The sequence below is a fragment of the Galeopterus variegatus genome, unplaced genomic scaffold (genome assembly GCF_000696425.1).
Source record: "Galeopterus variegatus unplaced genomic scaffold, G_variegatus-3.0.2 Scaffold95, whole genome shotgun sequence".
In the NCBI taxonomy this organism is placed as follows: Eukaryota; Metazoa; Chordata; class Mammalia; order Dermoptera; family Cynocephalidae; genus Galeopterus; species Galeopterus variegatus.
In genome coordinates, this window is record NW_007726206.1 from 606,378 (window position 1) to 628,370 (window position 21,993).

The window sequence follows — 21,993 nt, forward strand, 5'->3', positions numbered from 1 at the left end:
GCATTTAAGTTGCTTCCAGTTTTTTACTTTTATCAATTAACTGTAATGTATAACACTGAACACATATCCTTGCATAACTTTGTGAATATATCCACAGGATAAATTCTTAGCAATGGAATTCCTGGGTATATACAATATGTTTTGACAAATATTAACAAATTGACTTCCAAAATGGTCATGCTAATTTACATCCCCACTAACAAGGTACAAGAATATCTACTTTTCTACATTCTCACCATTGCTCTTTTTAAAATTTGTAAATATTTTACTAACCTTAGTGATAAAATGTTCTCTTCATTGTTTTTATTTGCATGTAATTAATGAGATTAAACAAGTTTTCAGATGCTTATCTGCTGTTATTTTCTGTGACTGTCTTTTGGATAGATATATGAGTTGTTTACACTATAATTAAATTAGCCCTTCATTTGTCACATGCATTGCAAATTTTCCCAGTTGGTAGTTTGTCGTGCAACTTTATTGGATTTATTTTTCTTTTTTGCTTTGTATAATGAAATTTATCAATCTTTGCCTTTATGGCTCTTGGGTTGTTACACTTGGAAAGTACTCTTTTAAAATTACATTTATCTGGGCCAGCCCGTGGCTCACTTAGGAGAGTGTGGTGCTGATAACACAAAGACCAAGGGTTCGGATCCCTATATAGGGATGGCCGGTTAGCTCACTGGCTGAGCGTGGTGCTGACAACACCAAGTCAAGGGTTAAGATCCCCTTACTGGTCATCTTTAAAAAAAAAAATTACATTTACCTTCTGGTATGTTTATGGTTTTCATTTTACTTATATTCCATCCAGAAGCCAATAAAATGGCAAAGATCACTGTTATTTCCCACTACTGCACCCAATAACATGTCCATCCTAGGCCAGCCAGTCCTGTCTGTTCTCAGTGTGCAAAACATCTATTCCTGTGTGCCCTTGCTGAGGTTTCTTTCTCCACGCTCCCAGGGAATGCTCCTTTCCCTCTAGTCCATTGTTCCAAAAGCTATGTTCCTTTCAAGGGACAGCTCAAGTTCCACAGGCTCCAGAAAGTCTTCCATGCCCACAAGGACTTTTCCTTTTCTAAAGCTCACATGTTCGAATGTTACCTTGTATGAGCCCCTCCTATCCCCAACTTTAACATATTTGCAGAATGAATCAAATCTAACCTTTCAAAATCCAGGATTGTTTAATCAACTTTTCCCTACTACCCATAGCAGCTCAAAACATGCTTGGTACATGGAAAGAATTTGATAAAATACTTCCTGATTTGCTGTAAAAGTGTATGCATTAGCTACATTGGGACAGATCCCACCTGGCCTTGTAAACTAGTCTCATTGTAGTCAGAGCCAATGTATTAGTTTCTTGGTACTGCTATAACAAATCATCACAAACTTAGTAGTTTAAAACAACACAAATTTATTCTGACAGTTCTGGAGTTCAGAAATCTAAAATGAAGGTGTTGGCAGGGCTACGTTCCTTCTGGAGTCTCCAGGGGAGAATACATTTCCTTGTCTTTTCTAACTTCTAGAAGCTGACTGCATTCCTTGGCTTGCAGCCCTTCCTCACATTACTCCAACTGCTGGCTTCTGTCATTACATCTCCTACTGTGGTCAAATCTCTCCGACTCCTGTAATCCCATTTAGGGCCCATCTGATCACCCAGGTTAATCTCATCTCAAGACCCTTAATCCTTAATCACATCTGCAAAATACCTTTTACTATCTCAGGTAACATTCACAGGTTCTGAGGATTAGGATGTGGACATCTTGGGGGACCATTATTCAGCTTACCACAGCCCTATACACATTTCTTTGCACTGCCTTGGTGAAGAGTGTTAGGAGAAGAGAACTCAGCAGGTCACAGGTTTCAAAGTGTTCCTAAATTTAAAATCTACAGAGAAATGGGTAAATTCAGCTCTTTAACCACTGTGATCACTCTGAGACCATCATGAATTGGCCTCATTTCTATTAGCTTCATATCTCTCCCTCCCAACACTGCTTCCTTTAAAATGTTCTGGGGCTGGCCAGAAGGTTAGAGTGTGGTGTTATAACACCACAGTCAAGGGTTTGGATCCCAGTACTGGCCAGCTGCCAAAAAATAAGAAAATAAAAAGTAAAAAAATAAAATAAAATGCTCTGTAGTGCTGAAGCTGTACTCTTTATTTCCTCATCCTAAGGAACAAATTATTAGAGATAGTAAGATGCATGTTTTCTACAGTTGAGATGTTTTTCTCATTAGCCTTTGGTCTAACAATCATAATTGTGGTCTGCGGCATGCTTACAGAGACTAACAGCACCTTCTTTTTGTTTAACACTATATTCTGCAAAATACCTTCACATCCTTTAGCTCATTTGTGCATAGGAAAAGGAAGGTGGTGTTATTTCAGTTGTACAGATGAATAAACTGTGGCTGAAAGGCAGAGAATGGATTGGAGGGTAGATGACATAACAGACACCTCTGGTAGGTGCCAGCCACATGGATGGAATAAATGGGATTTATATGTTACTGGCAGAATTTGCTGGACTTTGTTAATACTTTGGTGTGGGGAATATAAGTGAGGAAAGAATCAAATGACGTTTCTAGCTTGAGCAATGAATGGATGCCACCAATGGAGATAGAATTAGGTTTAGAATGAGGGTAATGAGTTTGCTTTTGGGATATGCTGAATTTGAGGTGCCTAAGAACTAAGGAATATGCTTACAAAACAGGAAAAATATTAATCTGGAGCTGTGCAGGTAGGGCTACCAATATATTTGGGAGCCATTAGCGTGTAGGCAGTTGTGAAAGGCATGGGGAAGAACTGCACCCCAGAAAAAAATATGTAGAGGAAGACTGGCTGGCACCCTATTCAAAGTGTGGTCTATTTTTGTTTGCATCAGAATCATCTGGGGTGTCTGCTAAAAAGAGACTACTCATTGTGAATGTACTTAATACCTGGAATTGTATACTTTAAAATGCTTAAAATGGTAAATTTTATGTTATGCATATTTTACCACAATAAATGCAACAAAACAAAACAGATTCCTAAGCCCCATTCCAGAACCTGAATCACTGTCTCTGGGTTCACAACTTGAATCTTTTAAACATCTTTTAAATGCCAGTTAATGCATCCTGGCTAGGATCTATAACTGCTGTGCTGAGCCTGGGCATGTTGGAGATTTGACCTGCTCAAGAAAGATAAAATGCTTTTCCTTCTAACCCTTTCCTTTAGCCAGGCCAATAGCTCTTCATTCCACATTGCATTGTGAGATTGTGCCTGAAGGCAGGCCTAGTAGGTCCAAAATAAGCCTAAGAAACCAGACCAGACTCAAGGAGTCTAGGGAACCAATACATTCTAAGGCTAGCCTGGTCTAATCTTTATAAATAATTCCCCAAAGCAGTCCCTTCCATGTCCCACAAACCAGAGTCCTTTTTCTGAGTCATCTCAATCCAGATAGCCTACTTCACTACGCCACGTATTCATTCTCCTCAGGGACTGTCCCAAACAATGGGGAAAACTGATTCCTCAATTGCATACCTCGAACATTTTACCAAAGCTTCTCCCAGGTTTTGAAGCTGCCTGACTGGTAAGGAGAGTGAATGTAATTCTCAGTAGAAAACCTTTCATTATCTTTCCTGGTCTTCCTGCCCTCTATCTCACTGCCTCCAGAATCTTAATCTGTTCCTTTCTTTCCCTTCTTCTATGAGTGATTCAGGTATTGGGTGAGTATCTATGGTTTGTTTTGCCCTGAAGAGCAGAAGGCTTCGGTCCCAACTGGTGTTGCCAAAGCAGCATATTAATTCCATGCCATGGTCCTGGGTCAAGATCTGCACAATCTGACTGGCCATGTCACCTCGGATGGTAAGGGAGTGGAAGTGGTCAAAATCATGGAGTCCCAGCTTTCGGAGACGCCTTGCAGCTGCTCGGTAACACTTCCAGGGCTGCGGCTCCACAAGAAGATAGCGGCAGAGGGAGGAAAGATGGGCAAGGAACTCCCACAAGCCATGATCTCCATGGTTCAGGTGAATCCACATGGTTATCGACATGCAGAAGCCAATGTCAAAAAGTGAACGTCCAAATTGGCTTAAGAAAGAGTTCAAGAGAACCTTCCGAGTCCTTTGATTCATGAAGTCCAGGGTGATAAAGGTCAAAGCATCAGGAAAAGGACATTCTTTTTCAGCTCGCTCCACCAGGACTGGATCAATGTCGCAACAGAGGAGACGGAATTCTTTTGAGGCATCTGAGCAGGTCTCCCCATCACGTAGGGAAAGGAAGTGTTTGTAAAGAGCCACACTCAGATCCTAGAGGAATCCAAAAGAGCTTTGTCATTGCAGCTCTCAACCAGTGGATGGAAGAGAAATCTTTCTCTCTCATTCTCCCACTGAGAATGCCACTTACCCCTGGATTTACAGGATGTGAAGCTCCTAAGCTATAACCCAAGGAGGTTGTGCAAAAGTTTTCCACAGAGCAGGCTCTTAGGGCCCTCCAAGGGTCACAGGCTATAATGCATCATCCCTATATTTTCCTGACACTGTAGACTGGGTTGAAAGTTATAGTCCAATGGGTGGCAGCAAAGGCACCTAAAGCAGTATTTTACAGCTTAAGGAATATGCTGGTAAAGAAAAAACAAAAACAGAAACTAACAACCCCCCCACCCCCCGAAAAAGAAAAAACAAACAAAAAAAGTAAAGAAAAAAAGGAAAAAAAAATTTTTAAAGGTGATATACTGGTAAATTTGCTATCTTTTTCTGGGTATCTCAGACTCCAGGGAAGAAGAAAGGTGTCCAGAGGCACAACCTGTGTCCCTTACCAGGAAGGTGAAGAATAGAGCAAGCACCACCTCATAAAAACCTGCTTCTCAGACCTGTGATTGGGAAAGTCTGGATTCCAAAAAGTCCTCATTCAGCCTTCACTCTACGGCTTCAATTTTACTATGTCTTATGCTTCACCACCTCCTTCTGAGACTTATTCTGCTTCTGTAATCATTACTCCCCAAAGTCACTGCTGACAAGCTTCAAGCCAAATCCTGTATTTGTAATTTTTACCATCGTGGCAACTTTTTGACTCTTAAGGAGGTCACCATCTACTTTCTCTAAATTTGATTTCTATAACCATCATAACTAACTCAAATTTGTGTTGTTCTATATAGTTTTTTCAAGGGATTTTCCTTCCTTTCCTTTTCTTTTGGCAGCTGGCCAGTACAGGGAGCCTTTTTTCTTTTTGGGGGGTGGGGGCAGCTGGCCAGTGCAGGAATTGAACCCCGGACTTTGGTGTTATCAACACCACCATCTAACCAACTGAGCTAACTGGCCAGCCCCAAGCATTTTCCTATTCACTACCTCATTTGCTCTGTGCAAGAATCATGTGAGGAAAATATATATGCCTTTTGTGTAGCTGAAGAAAATGTATGAAGGAAACCACTCAGATGTCCAATAGTAGTAGCATGGACAAATGTGGTATAATCATTAAGATAGAACACTAAATAGCAGTTAAAAATGAGGGAACTCATCTCAGTGCAACATGATTAGCAGAAATATATAGTGCTGAATAAAAATGCAAGCCATGAAAGAAAATATATAGCAAGCTTACACTTATATGAACTTCAAAAATCATAAAATTAAACTACATTGTTTAGGGATAGAAAAATCTCTTTAAATTATTATAAATATTTATAGTAAGCTATAAAGAAAAGCAAGGAAACATAATAAAAGTCAGGTTAGTTGTTAGCTCTGGGTGGAGAGGGGGGTTTATGAGCAGGAAAAGGCAAATTGGGGACTTCCGGGGTTCTGACAATGTTTTGTTCTTGATCTGGACAGTGGACATAAAGGTCTTTACTTCACAATCCATATGGCGTAGACTTATGTTTTATGCACTTTTCTGTATGGCATAGTTCACACACAAAAAAACCCTGTCTTTTAAAAACTATGATTTGGAGGCCAGTGACTTATTTGTACAATGTCACATGGTTAGTACATGGCAAGACTTAGGCTATGTGAGGTTCTTTTCTCTATATCAGCTTCTCAAACTTTAATGGTCTTACCAATCACCTAGGGATTTTGTTAAAATAAAGATATTGATTTAGTACACCTGGGGTGAGTGGTAAAATCCTGTACTTCTAATACGCTGCCAAGTCATGTCAATGCTGTAGTTCAAGAATCACGCTTTAAGTAGCAAGACTCTATACTACACTGCTTAATTTTCTCTCCACCTCTATTTACTTCTTCGCTATCTTGCTCCTACTATCTGATCTTGGATGCGGCCACACGTTTGACCAGTCCCACCATCACATCAGTCCTTCTTCAACCACATCTCTTCACCCTCTCTATCCTAAATTCCCCAATCCTGGAGTCTCTTGGAAGCTTAAAAAAGAAAATACAGACTCGAGGGCTTCATTCTCCAAGATCCTGATTCAGTAGGTCTCAGGCGGGGCTTAGAAGTCTTTAAAATTTTGGGGGCTGGCCCGTGGCTCACTCGGGAGAGTGCGGTGCTGATAACACCAAGGCCACGTGTTCGGATCCCATATAGGGATGGCCGGTTAGCTCACTGGGTGAGCGTGGTGCTGACAACACCAAGTCAAGGATTAAGATCCCCTTACCGGTCATCTTTAAAAAAAAAAAAGAAGTCTTTAAAATTTTTTAAAAACATCCTAAATTATGGAATATCTATGTAATGAATTATGAAACTATTAAAAAATAATGCAGTGACATGAATGATCTCCAAATCATTAAATAAAAAGCAAGGTGAAAAATAGTGTGCAACTATTTGTAAAACTAAAAGGGAGGGAATATTTATACATACATAAATGCTGGTATAACAAGTCAGGACAGATACCCAAGAAATTACAAACAGTGGTGCCACAGTGTGGGGGGGAAGGAGGATTTAGGATTGAGAGTAGAGACTTACTTTCTACTGTATTCCCTTTTATATTCTGAATTTTTTTTTGTTTTATCAAGTAGAAGCATTTTTTAAAAGTGCAAAATAGAAAGCTCCTTAAATGTATGGCCAGGTTTGGGAACCACTGCCCTAGTTAATTGCAACCATGTCCTTGCTTCTAATGTGCATATATACTACTCTCAAAATTAAAATCTCCAGTGGTTTTCTACCGCCGTTTTATGAAATCCCAAACCTTAAACCTACTCTCTCTTTTTCATTGCTTTTCCCCTGATTTCCTATATCATCGCAGTAGAGAAATGTTTGCAGCGGATAGCCGGATACCCATCCACACTCATTCTAGCCTTTAGACTATATACAAATGGCCCTCTCCCCCTTATCAGCTGTACCCTCCACCAAAGACTCCCTAGCCAAAGGCCATCAACTCGATAAAATTCTCTGCACCCCCATCCTCCGCTCCTGAAATGGAGTGGTGGAGGGAATGGAGTGAGAGTACTAACTTTTAAAGCATCTGCAATCATAGGGTCAGACTCCTTGCTCCTCTAGGATATCCCAGTGGCTACAAATAGGTGTGAGAGACATTTCCTTATTTTACATGTGGTTTGACTATATAATCATTATATGCCTAATATGTTACGGTAAGAAGAGTGGCAATGCCTCCCTCCTTCACTCCCTCAGGCAAAATGCTGTATTTTCCTTCTATTCATTGCTTTTTAAGTAAACACGCACGTGGCTTCTTGGTCTGCCCTGCACTGTAAAGCACACACGAGTCCAGGCATGATTCTGTTATCCATAGCTCATCTCTCCCAGTAAACCAACTCCAACCCCACACTCCAAAACGTGAGTCTCCGAAAGCCCGCTCTCCCCAGCAAGGTCGCCAGCCACTCCGGACAGGAGGCAAGCGCCGGAAGCCCAGATACGGTGGCCCTCCCCACCCAGGGTCTGCAGGAATTCGGAACGTAGTTGAGAAAGATTCCTACCCAAGATTCCTAAGAGAGATGGTGGTGGAATCCTGGCGGACGGATAGCAGCACCACGGGTTCGGTCAAGGCTACCCCTTACGCTCATTTTGGGCAAGTTCTGAGGGGTGTGATGCCACGCCCAGGCCAGAACCACAGTAGACGTGGAGGGTGGAGGGAACCAACCGCCTTGGCTCCTGATGCTCCGATCCCTCCCCCATCACTCACCCCGGAGTTACACCCCACGTCGAGCCCCAGGATCGGCCTCGTCTCGGGACTCTGAAGAGGGAAGAGCCGTCGAAGCAGCTCCGGGGGCAGCAGGCGGAGCCGTTGCTCCGGAGGGTAGAAGCGAGAGTAATAAGGGAAATTTCCGAACGGGGCGGCTCCGGGTGCCAGAACTCGCGGTTCCTCCTCCGCCGGGGCCTTCTTCACTCCCCCTCCAACCAACTTCGTGGACGCCGCCATTAGCTCCAGTCCCGCCTCTGGGTGCCGGCGGAACCGGAAGTGGGAACTGCGGCTGGTGAGGCCATCGCGGCGCGTGCGCCGGGTGGTGAGGGAGGGGGGAATGGGAACCAGCGCGGGACTGGGCGTGCTGACGTGCCGGGCTTCCGCTGTCCTGTTGAACCCTCACCGCAACCCTACGAGGGGGTTAGTAATATCATCCACATTTTACTGGGAGTAAAGAAGCGGTGAGAGGTTAAGTGTCTTGCCCAAGCTGACATAGTTTGAAACTTGAGCTACTTGACCCAGAACAAGGAGTTTGTTGGGATGTTGGAAATCAGTTTTGGTCTAACTTCCTTTCTCTACAGACACATAAAGTGAGACCCAGAGAGAAGAAATTATTATTTTGGGGTAACATAATGAATCTGTGACACAGGAACTTGCACCCAGGTCAGGAAATGGTAGCCAGGAGCTAAAGGTCACTTGGGGTGCCAGAAGACTCAGACTGTCCTTCCTACGAGGAGCAACAGTTGCATGGGGCAACTGCAGACTATGAGCTCCTCGAGAGGCAAGGACTATGCCTGAAGAGCCCGCACTTAACGGGTGCTTACCAGGCACCAGACACTCTAAGTCCTTTATGTGTATTAACTCCCTTAATCCTCACACTAATCCCGTGAGGAAAGGACCATAATTATTACTTTTATGTAGATGAGGACATTGGGACACAACGAAGTCCAAGGTCATGCAGTTAGAAGTGATAGTACCGGGATTCCAACCCAGGCATTTTGGCTCCAGAGGGTGTGCTTCCAACACTGTTATTCTCAGTCTTGAATCCCCTGTGCTTACCATAATGCCTGGCACAAAGACGCTCCACAAAATATCTGTTGAATGAAAACTCAGTAGAGGATGCAAATAGGCAACTAAAGACAGGTCTAATTGGGGAAAACTAAAATGAAAGGGAGAAAGGAGCCGAACTGAAATAGACTTGGTAGGATGGAGCTGTTGAATGAAAACTCAGTAGAGGATGCAAATAGGCAACTAAAGACAGGTCTAATTGGGGAAGACTAAAATGAAAGGGAGAAAGGAGCCGAACTGAAATAGACTTGGTAGGATGGAGATGGCAAGATGTGAACTGAGCCAGAGATTGGAAAAAGCTGGTAAAGAGAGAAACTGAAGGCCGGCCTGTGGCTCATTCGGGAGAGTGTGGTGCTGATAACACCAAGGCCACGGGTTCGGATCCCATATAGGGATGGCCGGTTTGCTCACTGGGTGAGCGTGGTGCTGACAACACCAAGTCAAGGGTTAAGATCCCCTTACCGGTCATCTTTTAGAAAAAAAAAAAAAAGAGAGAGAGAAACTGAGGTGTCAGCCTATAGCATGTTCAACTCAGAAGCCAGGATGGCCCAGAATATGCAACGGGATCAGCTAAGGGTCAACAGAGTTGTGCTGACCTCTCCCTACCTGATGAGCCCATCTTCGAGAGGCCCCCTGATGCATAAGGCCAGCAATTTGCTAAACTTCTTATAAGGGACTGAAGCATGACTCCTGCAGACAGTGTCATCACTGTGTCTTTTCTTCTCAGTTTTTACTTCATATTTTCATCTCTGCCTGATCTGCTGTTTCACTATCTTCTTATAAGATTTGGAAGATAGAAGTCATTGTGGGATTGAATATAAAAAATTTAAAAAAGAAAAAAGCCACAGTGGGATTGAAAAAACCACAGTACTCTGCACAACTTCCAGAAAAGGGGGGTGGGAGGAAGCAACACCATTTCTCTCCAGTTTTTGACAGATTTTGGTGAGCTTAGCTTACGTCATTTTGTTACTAGATGACGGTAGCACAGACACTTGACAACCCTTAATTTTCAAGAAGCAGGAATAACCTTGCTTTTGTAAACACTTTTTTCTTTACTTGTTTAAACATGGTAAACATATATTTACCAGTAAAGAGTTTAATTTCATCAAGGACATGGGCATGTTTTGAGTTCTCTAAACACTGTTCACTAAAAGAAGACTAGGAAGCAGGCTCAAATGGTGAATGGCAGATTCCTCCTGATCCTGGGATTCCTCCAGAAGCAGATAGGTGTGGGCCTGGTAACTTTACTGGTGACTTAAAATGTCTCAGAGGTGACCCCATAAAGAGGCGTTTTCTTTTTTTTTTTTTAAAAGATGACTGGTAAGGGGATCGATCCCAACCTTTAGCTTGGTGTTGTCAGCACCACGCTCAGCCAGTGAGCTAACCGGCCATCCCTATATAGGATCCGAACCCGCAGCCTTGGTGTTATCAGCACCGCACTCTCCCGAGTGAGCCACGGGCCCATCCCAAGAGGCGTTTTCATTTAGCTCACTGCGATGACTTTTCTAACCTGTCCCCATTTTTCAGAGGCTGATCAGCCCAGAGGGTCTGACAATACTCCACTCCTGGGCCTATGGCCTGAGTAAGCAGCCCAACATCTCAAATAGCTGTAGCAGCACCTGAAAGCTTGCTCTGCACTCTGGTCAGTGAGATTTTGCAGAGCCTGATGCTTTATACAATTTGAGGCGGGGGTGGGGGTGGAGGGTGCTGTCCTTAAGGAAAAAAAACCCTATCAGATTACAAATGTAAAGATAGGTATGAAAGTGAATATTTGTTTATAATGAGAAATCATAACAAATTACAAAAATTTAAAAGGTGATGAGTACCAAAAACATCACAAAAAATTCCTATGATAGTTTGATTAATTAAATTCCAGTCACACTTGAGTATTCCTTTTCCTTTTGGCTACATACTCTTTAATTGCTTCTTATGACAATAATTTGATAATACCATTTTAGAGAGAGAGAGTGACTGGAAAGATAATTCAGTCTTTTCTTAGCATGGTGGACCAAATTTGTCCTTAATTTTTTATTTTATTTATTTTTCTAGCAGCTGGCCGGTATGGGGATCTGAACCCTTGACCTGGGTGTTAAAAGGCCATGCTCTAACCAACTGGGCTAACCAGCCAGGCCCCAAATTTGTCTTTTATTATTTGGTAGATTAAAAAAGTTCTTTCAGGTTCACAAGTTGTTATTGACAATATCATGTAAGTTTTTAGGTTATCAGATTGGGGGAAAACCTTGATCAAATTTCTTTCATCTATGAACTGTGAGGTTTCAGAGCATTTCAAGCTTTCTTGTGCAGGAACTAGTCTTAGATATACTCTTCAAATTGACTATACTCTTTAGTCAATTTATCTTTGAAAACCTCATTATGAATGGTGTATTATAAGTTTTTTACTATCTGCATTGACATCAGTAATTTGTGTCAAGTCATCAAAAAATTTAAACATTGGAATTCTGATAAATTATAGTTTGTACAATTCCTATCAAAAAAGAGAAGAATATGGGCCGAGCCCGTGGCGCACTCGGGAGAGTGCGGCGCTGGGAGCACAGGAGCACTCCCGCCACGGGTTCGGATCCTATATAGGGATGACCGGTGTGCTCACAGCACTCACTGGCTGAGCGTGGTGCGGCTGGTCTCAAAAAGGACAAAAAAAAGAGAGAAGAATGCATGGTGCATTTATAATTATATATGCTGTGTTATTGAGTATATTGCTGAGAGGACAAAACTTGTTTTGACTGGTTTCAATAAAAGATGAAATCCTCTGCTTATATTTTTGCATGGTTGATGACTGGAGAATTTTCTTCAGACTAGCTTCTGGCTTCATATATTTTCAAACCTTGATTCTCCTCCACTCCCACATATTCCTGTACTAAGTGCTGTAGGGCACGTTTATATCTTAATTTGACCTCTGGCTTTGCACCTACAGGTAACAGCACCAGGGAAGTCAGTGTGGTGGGTGGATAAGAGTACTCCTGGCTGGGAGGTATTTCTATATCTGGGCAGCAGGTAAGAACTATGCATGGAAGTGACTGTAAACCATATGAATAGATCTCAAATGGAGTATATTTCCAATTAAACATCCCTTTAGCTGGATCCCCAAAATGCCTGTGGCCTCTCCAGGGTCATCTAACACAAGGGGAAATGTGAAGGAGGGAAAGCTGAAGAGGAAATAGACAGTAGCCTTAACCAACACGAGTTAAAATATCTTACTTTTTCAAATTTTATAAAAACAAACGACCTTGTGAACACACTGGTAGGGCCTTGGAAGGGTCCTGCATGGGAGTGAGGACCCTGAAGCTTGAGCTTCATTACTTCCATAGTAAATTCATCATTGCCCTGCACAGAACATGCACCCAAGTACAGTTAAAATGAAAAGGTAGATATGGAATTGGAAATATCCAATTTAGGAATGACTCACATGCATAATGGTTTCTAGTGCCTCCCAAAGGAACCTTGTATAGCTGACATCCTAGCCCATGGTCCAGCCCATCCTACCCTCCTGTCCCTCTTTAATCACACCCAGAACCCTCTGCTCAGTCTCTGCTCTCCCACATCACTTACTGCTTCCAACGTAGGGCTCCGGGGCCTCGGAACTGAGGATTAAACAGGAATTATGTGGGTGTTTTTTTTTTTATTCTATTTTCTCACAGAAACAATGTTCCAACAAAGGACTTGTACCTGAATTTTTGGAACACAACCCCAAAAATTGGGAATTTTGTCTTTGTAATAGTTGAGAAATTTTACAATTAATCCTTGTAGAGTTTTAAAACACTAAACAATAACCATACAATTTGTGAATGAAATGTTACAGCTGAAAGGCAGCCAAGAGAGCACCCATTCTAAATCCCTCATTTTCAGATGAGAAACTGAGACCCAGGAGGTAAAGACAGCTTTTCCAAAGGCAGGGCCGAATTGGTCAGGGTAAGTGAAGTGCTATAAAAATCAACCCCCAAATCTCAGTGGTTACCATAATAAAGGTTTTTTTTTTTTGTCACCCATTCTAAATCCCTCATTTTCAGATGAGAAACTGAGACCCAGGAGGTAAAGACAGCTTCTCCAAAGGCAGGGCCGAATTGGTCAGGGTAAGTGAAGTGCTATAAAAATCAACCCCCAAATCTCAGTGGTTACCATAATAAAGGTTTTTTTTTGTTTGTTTGTTTTGTTTTCCTTTTTTGTCTTTTTTCGTGACCAGTAACGGGATTGCAACCCTCGGTGTCGCGCCCGCACCGCGCTCAACCAGTGAGCGGACCGGTCTCTATATGGGATCTGAACCCTCAGTGGGAGCGCCGCCACACTCTACCGAGTGCGCCACCAAGCCGGCCCCATAATAAAGGTTTATTTCGCCCTATGTCACAGTCCAATGTGGGTCAGTGGGAGAGGGGGAGGGTACTCTGTTTCTCAGAGACTTCATGGACCCATCTAGAAGCTCTGCCTTTCTTTGGAGACTCAGAGATCTCCAGCAAATTCCCTGTATTTGGCTGCAGATGAGGGAGGAGAGAGCCTGGAGAATCTCAAGGGAAGATTCGGGGGCCCGATCCAGAAGAGACATTTCTCACTCCCACCACATACGTTCCATTGGCCAGAACTCAGTCCCATGGTCCACCTGGATGCAAGAGGGGTGGGAAAAAGAGTCTAGCAATGTATCCAGGAGGAAGAAAACATGGATTTAGGAGAAAACTAACTAGTCTCTGTCCAAGAAAGATGGAAGAGGAGGAAGGGAGTGAATATTTGTAATATTGACCAGAAGATTGGCACTAGGCTTTTATACATTATTTCATTTAATCTGGTCTAGACTTCAGGTTCTCCTTGTTCCCACATTGGTGTATGTACATATGTATGTATGTGTGTGTATACATATGTGTATATATAAAAGAATATGTATTATATTTTATATATATGTATGAGAAAAGAATATTTCTCAAACTCCATCTCTCTCCCTAGAAACATTTTAGACTCCAAGGGGCTCATTAACCAACAATCTATCTTCATTAATTACTGAGGTGGAGAATGAATATGAGGATCTTTTGGACAGACTTTTTGTAACCTCTCCTTCACAACCTAAATCATTTTCTTGTCCCTTTTGAAATCCCACAGAACCCACAGGTGATTAGTAGCTAATTTCCTCATCTATTTTCAGAATCCCCCCATTTCCCCCCTCAGATAAATAATTTTCATTGCATCAGGCAGGGTTCTTGGTTGCAAGCAACAGAAACTGGCTCTGGTTGATAAACACAAAAGGAATTTATTGAAAGGATATACAGATGTTCATAGATTGTAAAAGGAAAACAGGAGAACCAGGCTTGAAAAGGGCATAAGAGACTTCCAGTTAAAAGTGGTGGACTGAAAACACACACACACACACACACACACACACATTAACTTTTACTTTTCAATGTAACTCCTCTAAAATGATAGTAAAAGATGCAAACCCTCAAGGATAAAGAAAATGGGAGAAAGGACAACAGCAACAAAATGTGGGACACTGGAAAGCAGAAGGCAAGCGGTAACAGACATAGCCTACCAAGAGGGCTGAATCCTAAGCCACTGGAGGGGAAAATTAAGAAGCAACACAATTGATACTATTGAATCTCCTAAAATTTCAGGAATTGGTGCCAACAGACACTTCTGGTAATATAGTGAGTAGATGTGTCTCAAAAACAGAGGAACGATTCCTTTAAACAAATGGTGCTTGAATAATTAGTTATCAATAGATAAAATAAAAGAAAAAAAGAACTTCAACCTAAACTTCACACCGTATGCAAAAACTAACTCAACAGAGATAATAGATTTAAATGTTATGCTGTGTAAAACTATAAAGCTTTCAGAAGAAAACATAGAACATCTTCAAGACCTAGAACTTGACGATGAGTTTTTAGATATGACATGAAAAGCATGATTCATAAAAGAAAAAAAAGTGAATTGGACTTCATTAAAACTAAACACTTTTACTTTGTGAAAGATCCTATTAAGATGATTAAAAGACAAGCTACAGATAGGGAAAATATATTTGCAAACGACATATCTAACAAAAAATCTGTATCTAAAATATACAAAGAACTCTTAAAACTCTATAGTAAAAACCCAAATAATTTAATTAGGAAATATGCAAAAGATCTGAGGAGGATATACAGATGGCAAATAAACACAAGAAAAGATGTTAGGCATCACTAGCTGTTAGACAAATGCCAACTAAGACTACCATGAGCTATCCCTATGTAACTATTAGAATGGTGAAAATAAAAAACATATTGACAACACCAAATGCTTGAATGCTTGGATGCAGAGAATTTGGATCTAGGATATATTGTTGCTGGGAATGTCAAATAGCACAGGCACTCTGGAAAATAGCTTCTTATAAACAAAAACAAAAACCACAACTAAGCATACACAAACTAGAACGGCTACAATGAAAAAGACAGACAATAAAAAGTGTTGACAATAGAACAGTAAGAGATATGCAGATATGGGAAGCCTCATACATTTCTGGCAGGAAAGTAAAATGGTACAATCTGTTTGGAAAACAGTTTGGCAGTTCCTCAAGAAGTTCAACATAGCTTTACCTTATGACTTAGCAATTCCATTCCTAGATATATACCCAAGAGAAATAAAAACGTACCTCCACACAAAAACTTACACACAAATGTTCCTAGCAGCATTATTCATAATAGCCGAAATGCAGAAACAACCAAATATCCATAAACTGTTGAACAGATAAATAAAATGTGATTTATCCATATTATTTGTCAATAAAAAAGAATGTGGTATGGATACAGGCTACAATAGAATGACCCTTGAAAATATGCAAAGTGAAAGAAGCCAGTTACAAAAGATCACATGTAATATGATATCATTTATATGCAATGTCCAGAATAGGCAAATTTCTAGGGACAGAAAGTAGATTAGTGGTTGTTTAGAGATGAGAGGGTGGGTATATGGAGTAAGGGAATGAGGATTGACTGATAATGGATATGGGTGTTTTTTGGCAGAGGGACAAAAATGTTCTAAAATTAGATTGTGGTGATGGTATGGTCACACTCTCTAAATATACTAAAAATATCAAATTGTATGCTTTAAATAGGTGTATTGTATGTGAATTATATCTCAATAAATCTGTTTTTTTTTCCAAACTGGTCGTACACTTACCATACAACCCAGAAATCGCACTTCTGAGTGTTTATCCTAGAGAAATGAAAACTTATTCTACACAAAACCTGTACATGAATGTTCACAGTAGCTTTATTTGTAAGAGCCCCAAATTGAAAACAACCAAAGTATTTTTCAATAAGTGAATGGTTAAACAAACTGTGGTATATCCATACCATAGACTATTACTCAGCAATGGAATGGAATGAGCTACTGATATGTGCAACGACCTGGATGGATCTCAAAGGCATTATGTTAAGCAGGGGGGATACACTGTATGATTCAATTTATATGACATTTCAAAATGGCAAAATTATACAAACTGGAAAATAGACTAGTGGTTGCTAGGGGTTAGGGATGGTAGGGGGACAGATCTGACTATAAAGGGATAGCTCAGTGGAAATGTTTGTGATGAGGGAATAGTTCTGTATCTTGATTGTAGTGATAGTTGTATGACTCTGCATGTGTCATAAAATGTCACAAAATTACATACACACATTGTACCAATGTTAATTTCCCAGTTTTGGTAGTACACTATAATTATATAAGATGTAACCATTGAGAAAGACTGGGTGAAGGGTAAACAGAAACTTACTGTACTATTTTGTGATTTCCTGTGCTCTATAATTATCTCAAAGTAAAAAGTTAAAAAGAGAGAAATTATTAAAGAATTAACATAAGAAGCAGTTATGACCCCCACTCTCTCCCCGACCAATGCAGCCATCTGATGGTGTCCTTCTCCAACCCTGGCAGCAAAGTGGAGAGCATAAAACAGAGGGTCTCTGGTCTGGGGGACACCAGAAAACCAGATAACAAGCTTAAGTGAAACTTTACACATCGAATGCTGAGAACTCCAAATTTCTTGCCCTGCCACTTTCCAGATAACTGTCAGCCAGGATTATACCCATAAGGTGGGAGGTTTGGAGAGCCTCCCTGGATGAAGATACCAACATCTGAGTTTTCTAAGGAAATAGCCCAACCTGAACACTAGCTAGTGAAGCCCACAGAGACAAGCCCCACCACCAGCTCAGAGCTTCCAATCAGCTTTTTAGTGCCCCATTTACTCTTTCTTAAAAGGAAAAATTCAGGTATATGTGACAGTAGAGACAATGGTATAATATCTTTTATCCATTACCCAGCTTCAACAATTTTTAACATATAGCCAGTGCTATTTAGTTCATACGTCTGTTCACTCTGCCTCTGCCCCAATTATTTTAAAGTAAATCCTAGACACCATGTTATTTTATCTGTAAATACACCTCTTTAAAGGACCCTTTTCTTTTTAATATAACCACAATACTATCAACACCTAAGATGCTTTAACAATAATTTCTTAATACACATATATCTAGTGAGTGGTGAAATTTCCCTGGTTGTCTCATATATGTGTAACAGGGATATATAAATAAAATAGTTGGTTTATTCAAATATAAGGCCCACACATGGCATTTGGTTGATATGCCTTTGATGCTATAGATTCTCTTCCTTTTTTTTTTTTTTTTTTAGACTTACAGTTTATTTGTTGAAGAAATCTGGTATTCTGTCCTGTAGAGTTTCCCATATTCTGGCTTGTGGGAGTCATTTAATAAGTTTCTCAACCCTTGTATTCAATATAAACTGTTGGTTAGCTCTAGAGGCTTGATCAGATGCAGGTTTGGATTTTGGCAGGAAAATTACCTAAATGGGGATGGACTGCATCACATCAAGAGAGCCCACTCTGAAAGTAGAGCAGATGACCCTAGATCATCAGACATTTGAGGAAAGTCTCCAACATGAAGGAGAGTGTCCAAAAAGCCTAGAAACAAGCAAGTCAGAGGAGCAAAGACTATACAGAGAGAAGAAAGCTTCCAAAAATGTCCTGAAATATTGATATTCTCTAACTGGGATATTGTATCCAAGAAATAAGCTACAAAAAGAACATTCAATCCAGGTGATGGTTAATGTGTGTTTACCATGAAATTACTTCAACTTTTCTGTATGTTTAGAAAATTTCATAATAAAATATTTGGAAAAAAATTTTAAGTACTATAACAACAACAGCAGCAACAAAAGACCTCTTGGAAATTAAAAATATAATAGAAATGAAACACTCCATAGAACAGTCCAGAAGATAAGGTTGAGGCAATCTTTGACAAAATAGAGCAAAAAAAGGCAAAAGATGGAAAATAGTAGACAAAAGAAAAAGAAAAAGCCTAGGAGGTCTGACATCAAAATAATCAGAGTTCCAGAAAGAGAAAGCAGAGAGAACTATCAAATTATCTATCAAAGAAATACCAAGGAAATAATTCAAGAAAATTCCCCAGAAGTGTAGGGCCCATCATGTGCCAAGTATAACGGATGAAAATAGTTCCACAGAAAGACACAACATGGTAAATTTTCATAACACTGAGGACAAAGAGGAAATTCTATGTTTTCAGAAAGATTTAAAACAAAATAAAACAACAAAACAGATTTTATACAAAGTATCAAGAACCATAGTAGCAGTGGATTTCTCAGCAGCCACACTGGCAGCTAGAAGGCAGTAGAAAAATGCCTTGAAAATTCTGAAGAAAAATGATTTCCAATCATTCACTCTATACACAGCCAAATGATTAATTGTGAAGACAGAATGAAGACATTTCCAGATATACAAGGAGCCAAAAACATTGTCTCCCATGAGCCCTTTCTTAGTAAGCTGCTGGAGAATGTTTTCCACCAAAAGGAGGTAGAAAATCAACAAGGGGAAGTTCATGGAATCTAGAAAGCAGGCTTCCAAAAGAGGAGAGTGGTGAAAGGAATTCCCAGGATGGAAATGAAGGAAGATTCCTGGACAAACAGCAAGGCAGCAGATCTTCAGAGCGATCAGTACAGGTTAGAGCAGTCAGAAGATTCCAGAAGAGATTCCAAGCGTCAACAAGATGAAACTGATAGAACACTTAATGTATCTGAACATATTGAGAGGCTATTTCCCCACTTAGGGGAGAGTTGAGAAATAAGTTATTAATAAGGACATAGAAAATTAAGCAAATGAACGAACAATAACAATAACAGTGATTAATTTCCAGTAAAGCAAAACATTGTACAAGAAAGGAGAAGTAATCATGGTGCACTACATTATTCAGCGGTCAACAGGCTTACGGTCTTGATATGTAAAAACTGAATATAGATCAATCCATAATTATGCATATAACCAAATTAGAAGGACAGGGTAGAGATGGTGGGAGGTAGTGGGAAGCATGTGTGTGCATGTGTGTGTGTGCCCATGATTTCCATCTCTCTTTCCCAGTTTGTTACTAATCCTCTCTGATCTGACTGCTGTCAAAAGACAAAATAACAACAAATTTAGTTTAAAGATCTTAGCTGGCTTTATTTGCGATTCTAGAATCGGGCAACGCTTCATTCCATAGAATAGTGTTCCAGTGAGCAGAGCACAGTAGTTTGGTTTAATAGACAGAGAAGGGCTGAGGAAGGAGAAACAAAGAACAAAAAGTGGGTTGGTCATTTCAAAGTTACTTTCTTTGTAAGGCAGGAACAGGGAAACAGAATAGAGAAATAACTGATTGATTAACATTAGGTTATTTCAGATTACCTGTTTTTGTAATGATTAAAGCAGACTGAACTTCATTTTCAGGCCAATTGAAACTGGCCTGTTTAGGAAATATGGCTGTTACTTCTCTCTCCTGATTTCTCCAAAGGTCAGGTAACAACTTAGTTTCAGTTTGGTGACATGGAACCTCAGCATGATTGACTCCATTTTGGGTTTTTTTTTTTTTTTTTTTCCTTTTTTGTCTCTTTTTTACTGACCGGTAACGGGATCGCAACCCTCGGTGTCGCGCCCGCACTGCGCTCAGCCAGTGAGTGGGAACTGGTCTCCACATGGGATCCGAACCCTCGGCAGGAGCGCCGCCGTGCTCCCAAGCGGTGCACTCTCCAGTGTGCCACCAGGCCGGCCCTCCATTTTGGTTTTTAGTCTGGTCTGTTGGGGCTCAGTGCAGGCATTTAGCCCAAAACAATGGCCTCCTATAATTTTTATTTAACACTGCCCTTTTGCCTTCTTCAAACTAATGTTCCAAGCTTTCTATAATGCACACATATTAGTTTTATAATCAGAAAAAAAAAAAACCCAGTACAGGTTATTACAGACAAAAGGTTAGGAATCATGTTGCCAAGCATCCTCAGGTTCCCTTCTTAATTCACCATGGACTCTGCATCTGTGAATGTTTCTAAGTGATATTTGAGCTTACTTATGTTTTCAGCATGTGCTACTACCTGGGCATAATGAATTCTACAAGGTCACCCTGCTGTACAAAGTATTTCATAGAATCACAGAACCTTACATTTTCATTTATCATCTTTCAAACCCACAGGATTCTCTGCATTCAAGACTTTCAGGGCCGGCCCGGTGGCGCACTGCTACAGTGCGTTGCTTGGGAGCGCGGCGGCGCTCCTGCCGAGGGTTCGGATCCCACATACAGACCGGCCGCTCACTGGCTGAGCGAGGTGCAGGCGCAACACAGAGGGTTGTGATCCTGTGGCCGGTCCCGGTCCGGTACGGGCGCGACACTGAGGGTTGTGATCCGTTGCCGGTCACGAAAAAAGACAAAAAGGAAAAAAAAATAAAAAAGACTTTCATATGTGTTGGGGACAACATGGCTGTGGTGAGGTCTGTGAAGGGAAGCAGTGGTGGAGGACTGGAGTCTCTGGGGTTAGTGGGTGGCAGAGGAGCTGGTAAGAAATAGGGAAGGAGAGGACTGGTAAAGAGGAGATGAAGAGCCATTGCCTGCTGTGGATGCCAAGGGAGGACAGAGTGACTGTCACATCCCTGCTGAAAGCCCTCAAAGGCTCCCTGTTTCTCCAGAATAAAGTTAAAATCCTTACATCTTATTTATTTACTTATTTTTTGCAGCTGGCCAGTGTGGGGATCCAAACTCTTGACCTTGGTGTTATCATCAATACTGTGCTCTGACCAGCTGAGCTAACCAGCCAGCCCCACATCTGATCTTCGTGAACTTGAATGTGCAAATGAATCACCTGAACCTCTTGTTAAAATGTAGATTCCAATTCAGCAGATCTGGGGTGGACCTGAGGGTCTGCCTTTCTGGCAAGTTCCCAGGTGATGCACACTTTTGAAGAGTTAAGGCCTCAGATGACCCAACTGAGACTGACTTCCTGTCTGTTTCATCAGCTTTACCTCTGCTACCCACTCCCCACCGCACTCCAACATCTCTGTTCCAGCTGTTCCAAACCACTCACAGTCCCCTGATGTGCTGGGTGGGAGCTCCATGTCCCCTCACATGCTGTTCCCTGAGCCTGGAATCTACCCTCCCTCCCCCCACTCACAACTCCCAAGTTCCCCAAGACCCAGTTCATGCATATCCTCTTTTGTGAAGACTTCACCAACCACTCTCCTTCAAAAAGAGTGAACATTTCCCTCCCACTACCTAGATGCACATCTATTACTGCCTTTATCACACAATATTGCAATTTTTGGTTTACTATGAACCCAGTGAGGAGATTGACCATGTCTAATCTTTGTGTCCCCAGCATCTGGCACAGTGCCTGGTAGCTAAATAAATGCCACCTAAATGAATGGATGCTTTTTTAATAAAGAAGGATTAGGTTCTCAATAATGTACAGTTATTGGAGCAGGAGCACCAGCATCACTTTTTCCACATAAAAACACATGTGGAGATTTAATTCAAACTTAGCTACACTGAGAGCGAGCTCTGGTGTGGAAGGTTTCACACTG

At 41.1% G+C, this 21,993-nt stretch overlaps 2 protein-coding genes and 1 long non-coding RNA gene across 4 annotated transcripts in view; 1 reads left to right on the plus strand and 2 right to left on the minus strand.

Annotated features, from left to right (window-relative positions):
• Positions 1 to 8,125, minus strand: part of NCKAP5L (NCK-associated protein 5-like) — a 51,893-nt gene extending 43,768 nt beyond the window's left edge. Inside the window, exon 1 of the mRNA XM_008582916.1 lies at positions 8,049 to 8,125. The gene's annotated coding sequence lies outside the window, so the exon portion shown is untranslated. The remainder of the gene's footprint in view (positions 1 to 8,048) is intronic.
• BCDIN3D (BCDIN3 domain containing) lies at positions 1,389 to 8,298 on the minus strand. Its single transcript, XM_008582898.1, has 2 exons — positions 8,049 to 8,298; positions 1,389 to 4,272 (listed from the first exon to the last, which is right to left on the minus strand). Exons 1-2 carry the CDS (start codon positions 8,283 to 8,285, stop codon positions 3,628 to 3,630), a joined length of 882 nt encoding a protein of 293 aa, XP_008581120.1. The 5' UTR covers positions 8,286 to 8,298; the 3' UTR covers positions 1,389 to 3,627.
• On the plus strand, positions 8,264 to 21,768 carry LOC103598834. Of its 2 annotated transcripts, none has more exons than XR_551234.1 (3): positions 8,264 to 8,340; positions 12,049 to 12,128; positions 21,151 to 21,768. It is a non-coding gene; the product is annotated as an uncharacterized LOC103598834 (long non-coding RNA). The 2 variants fall into 2 exon arrangements; XR_551235.1 differs by lacking the exon at positions 8,264 to 8,340 and adding an exon at positions 8,383 to 8,468.
• Positions 21,769 to 21,993: the final 225 nt, after the last annotated feature.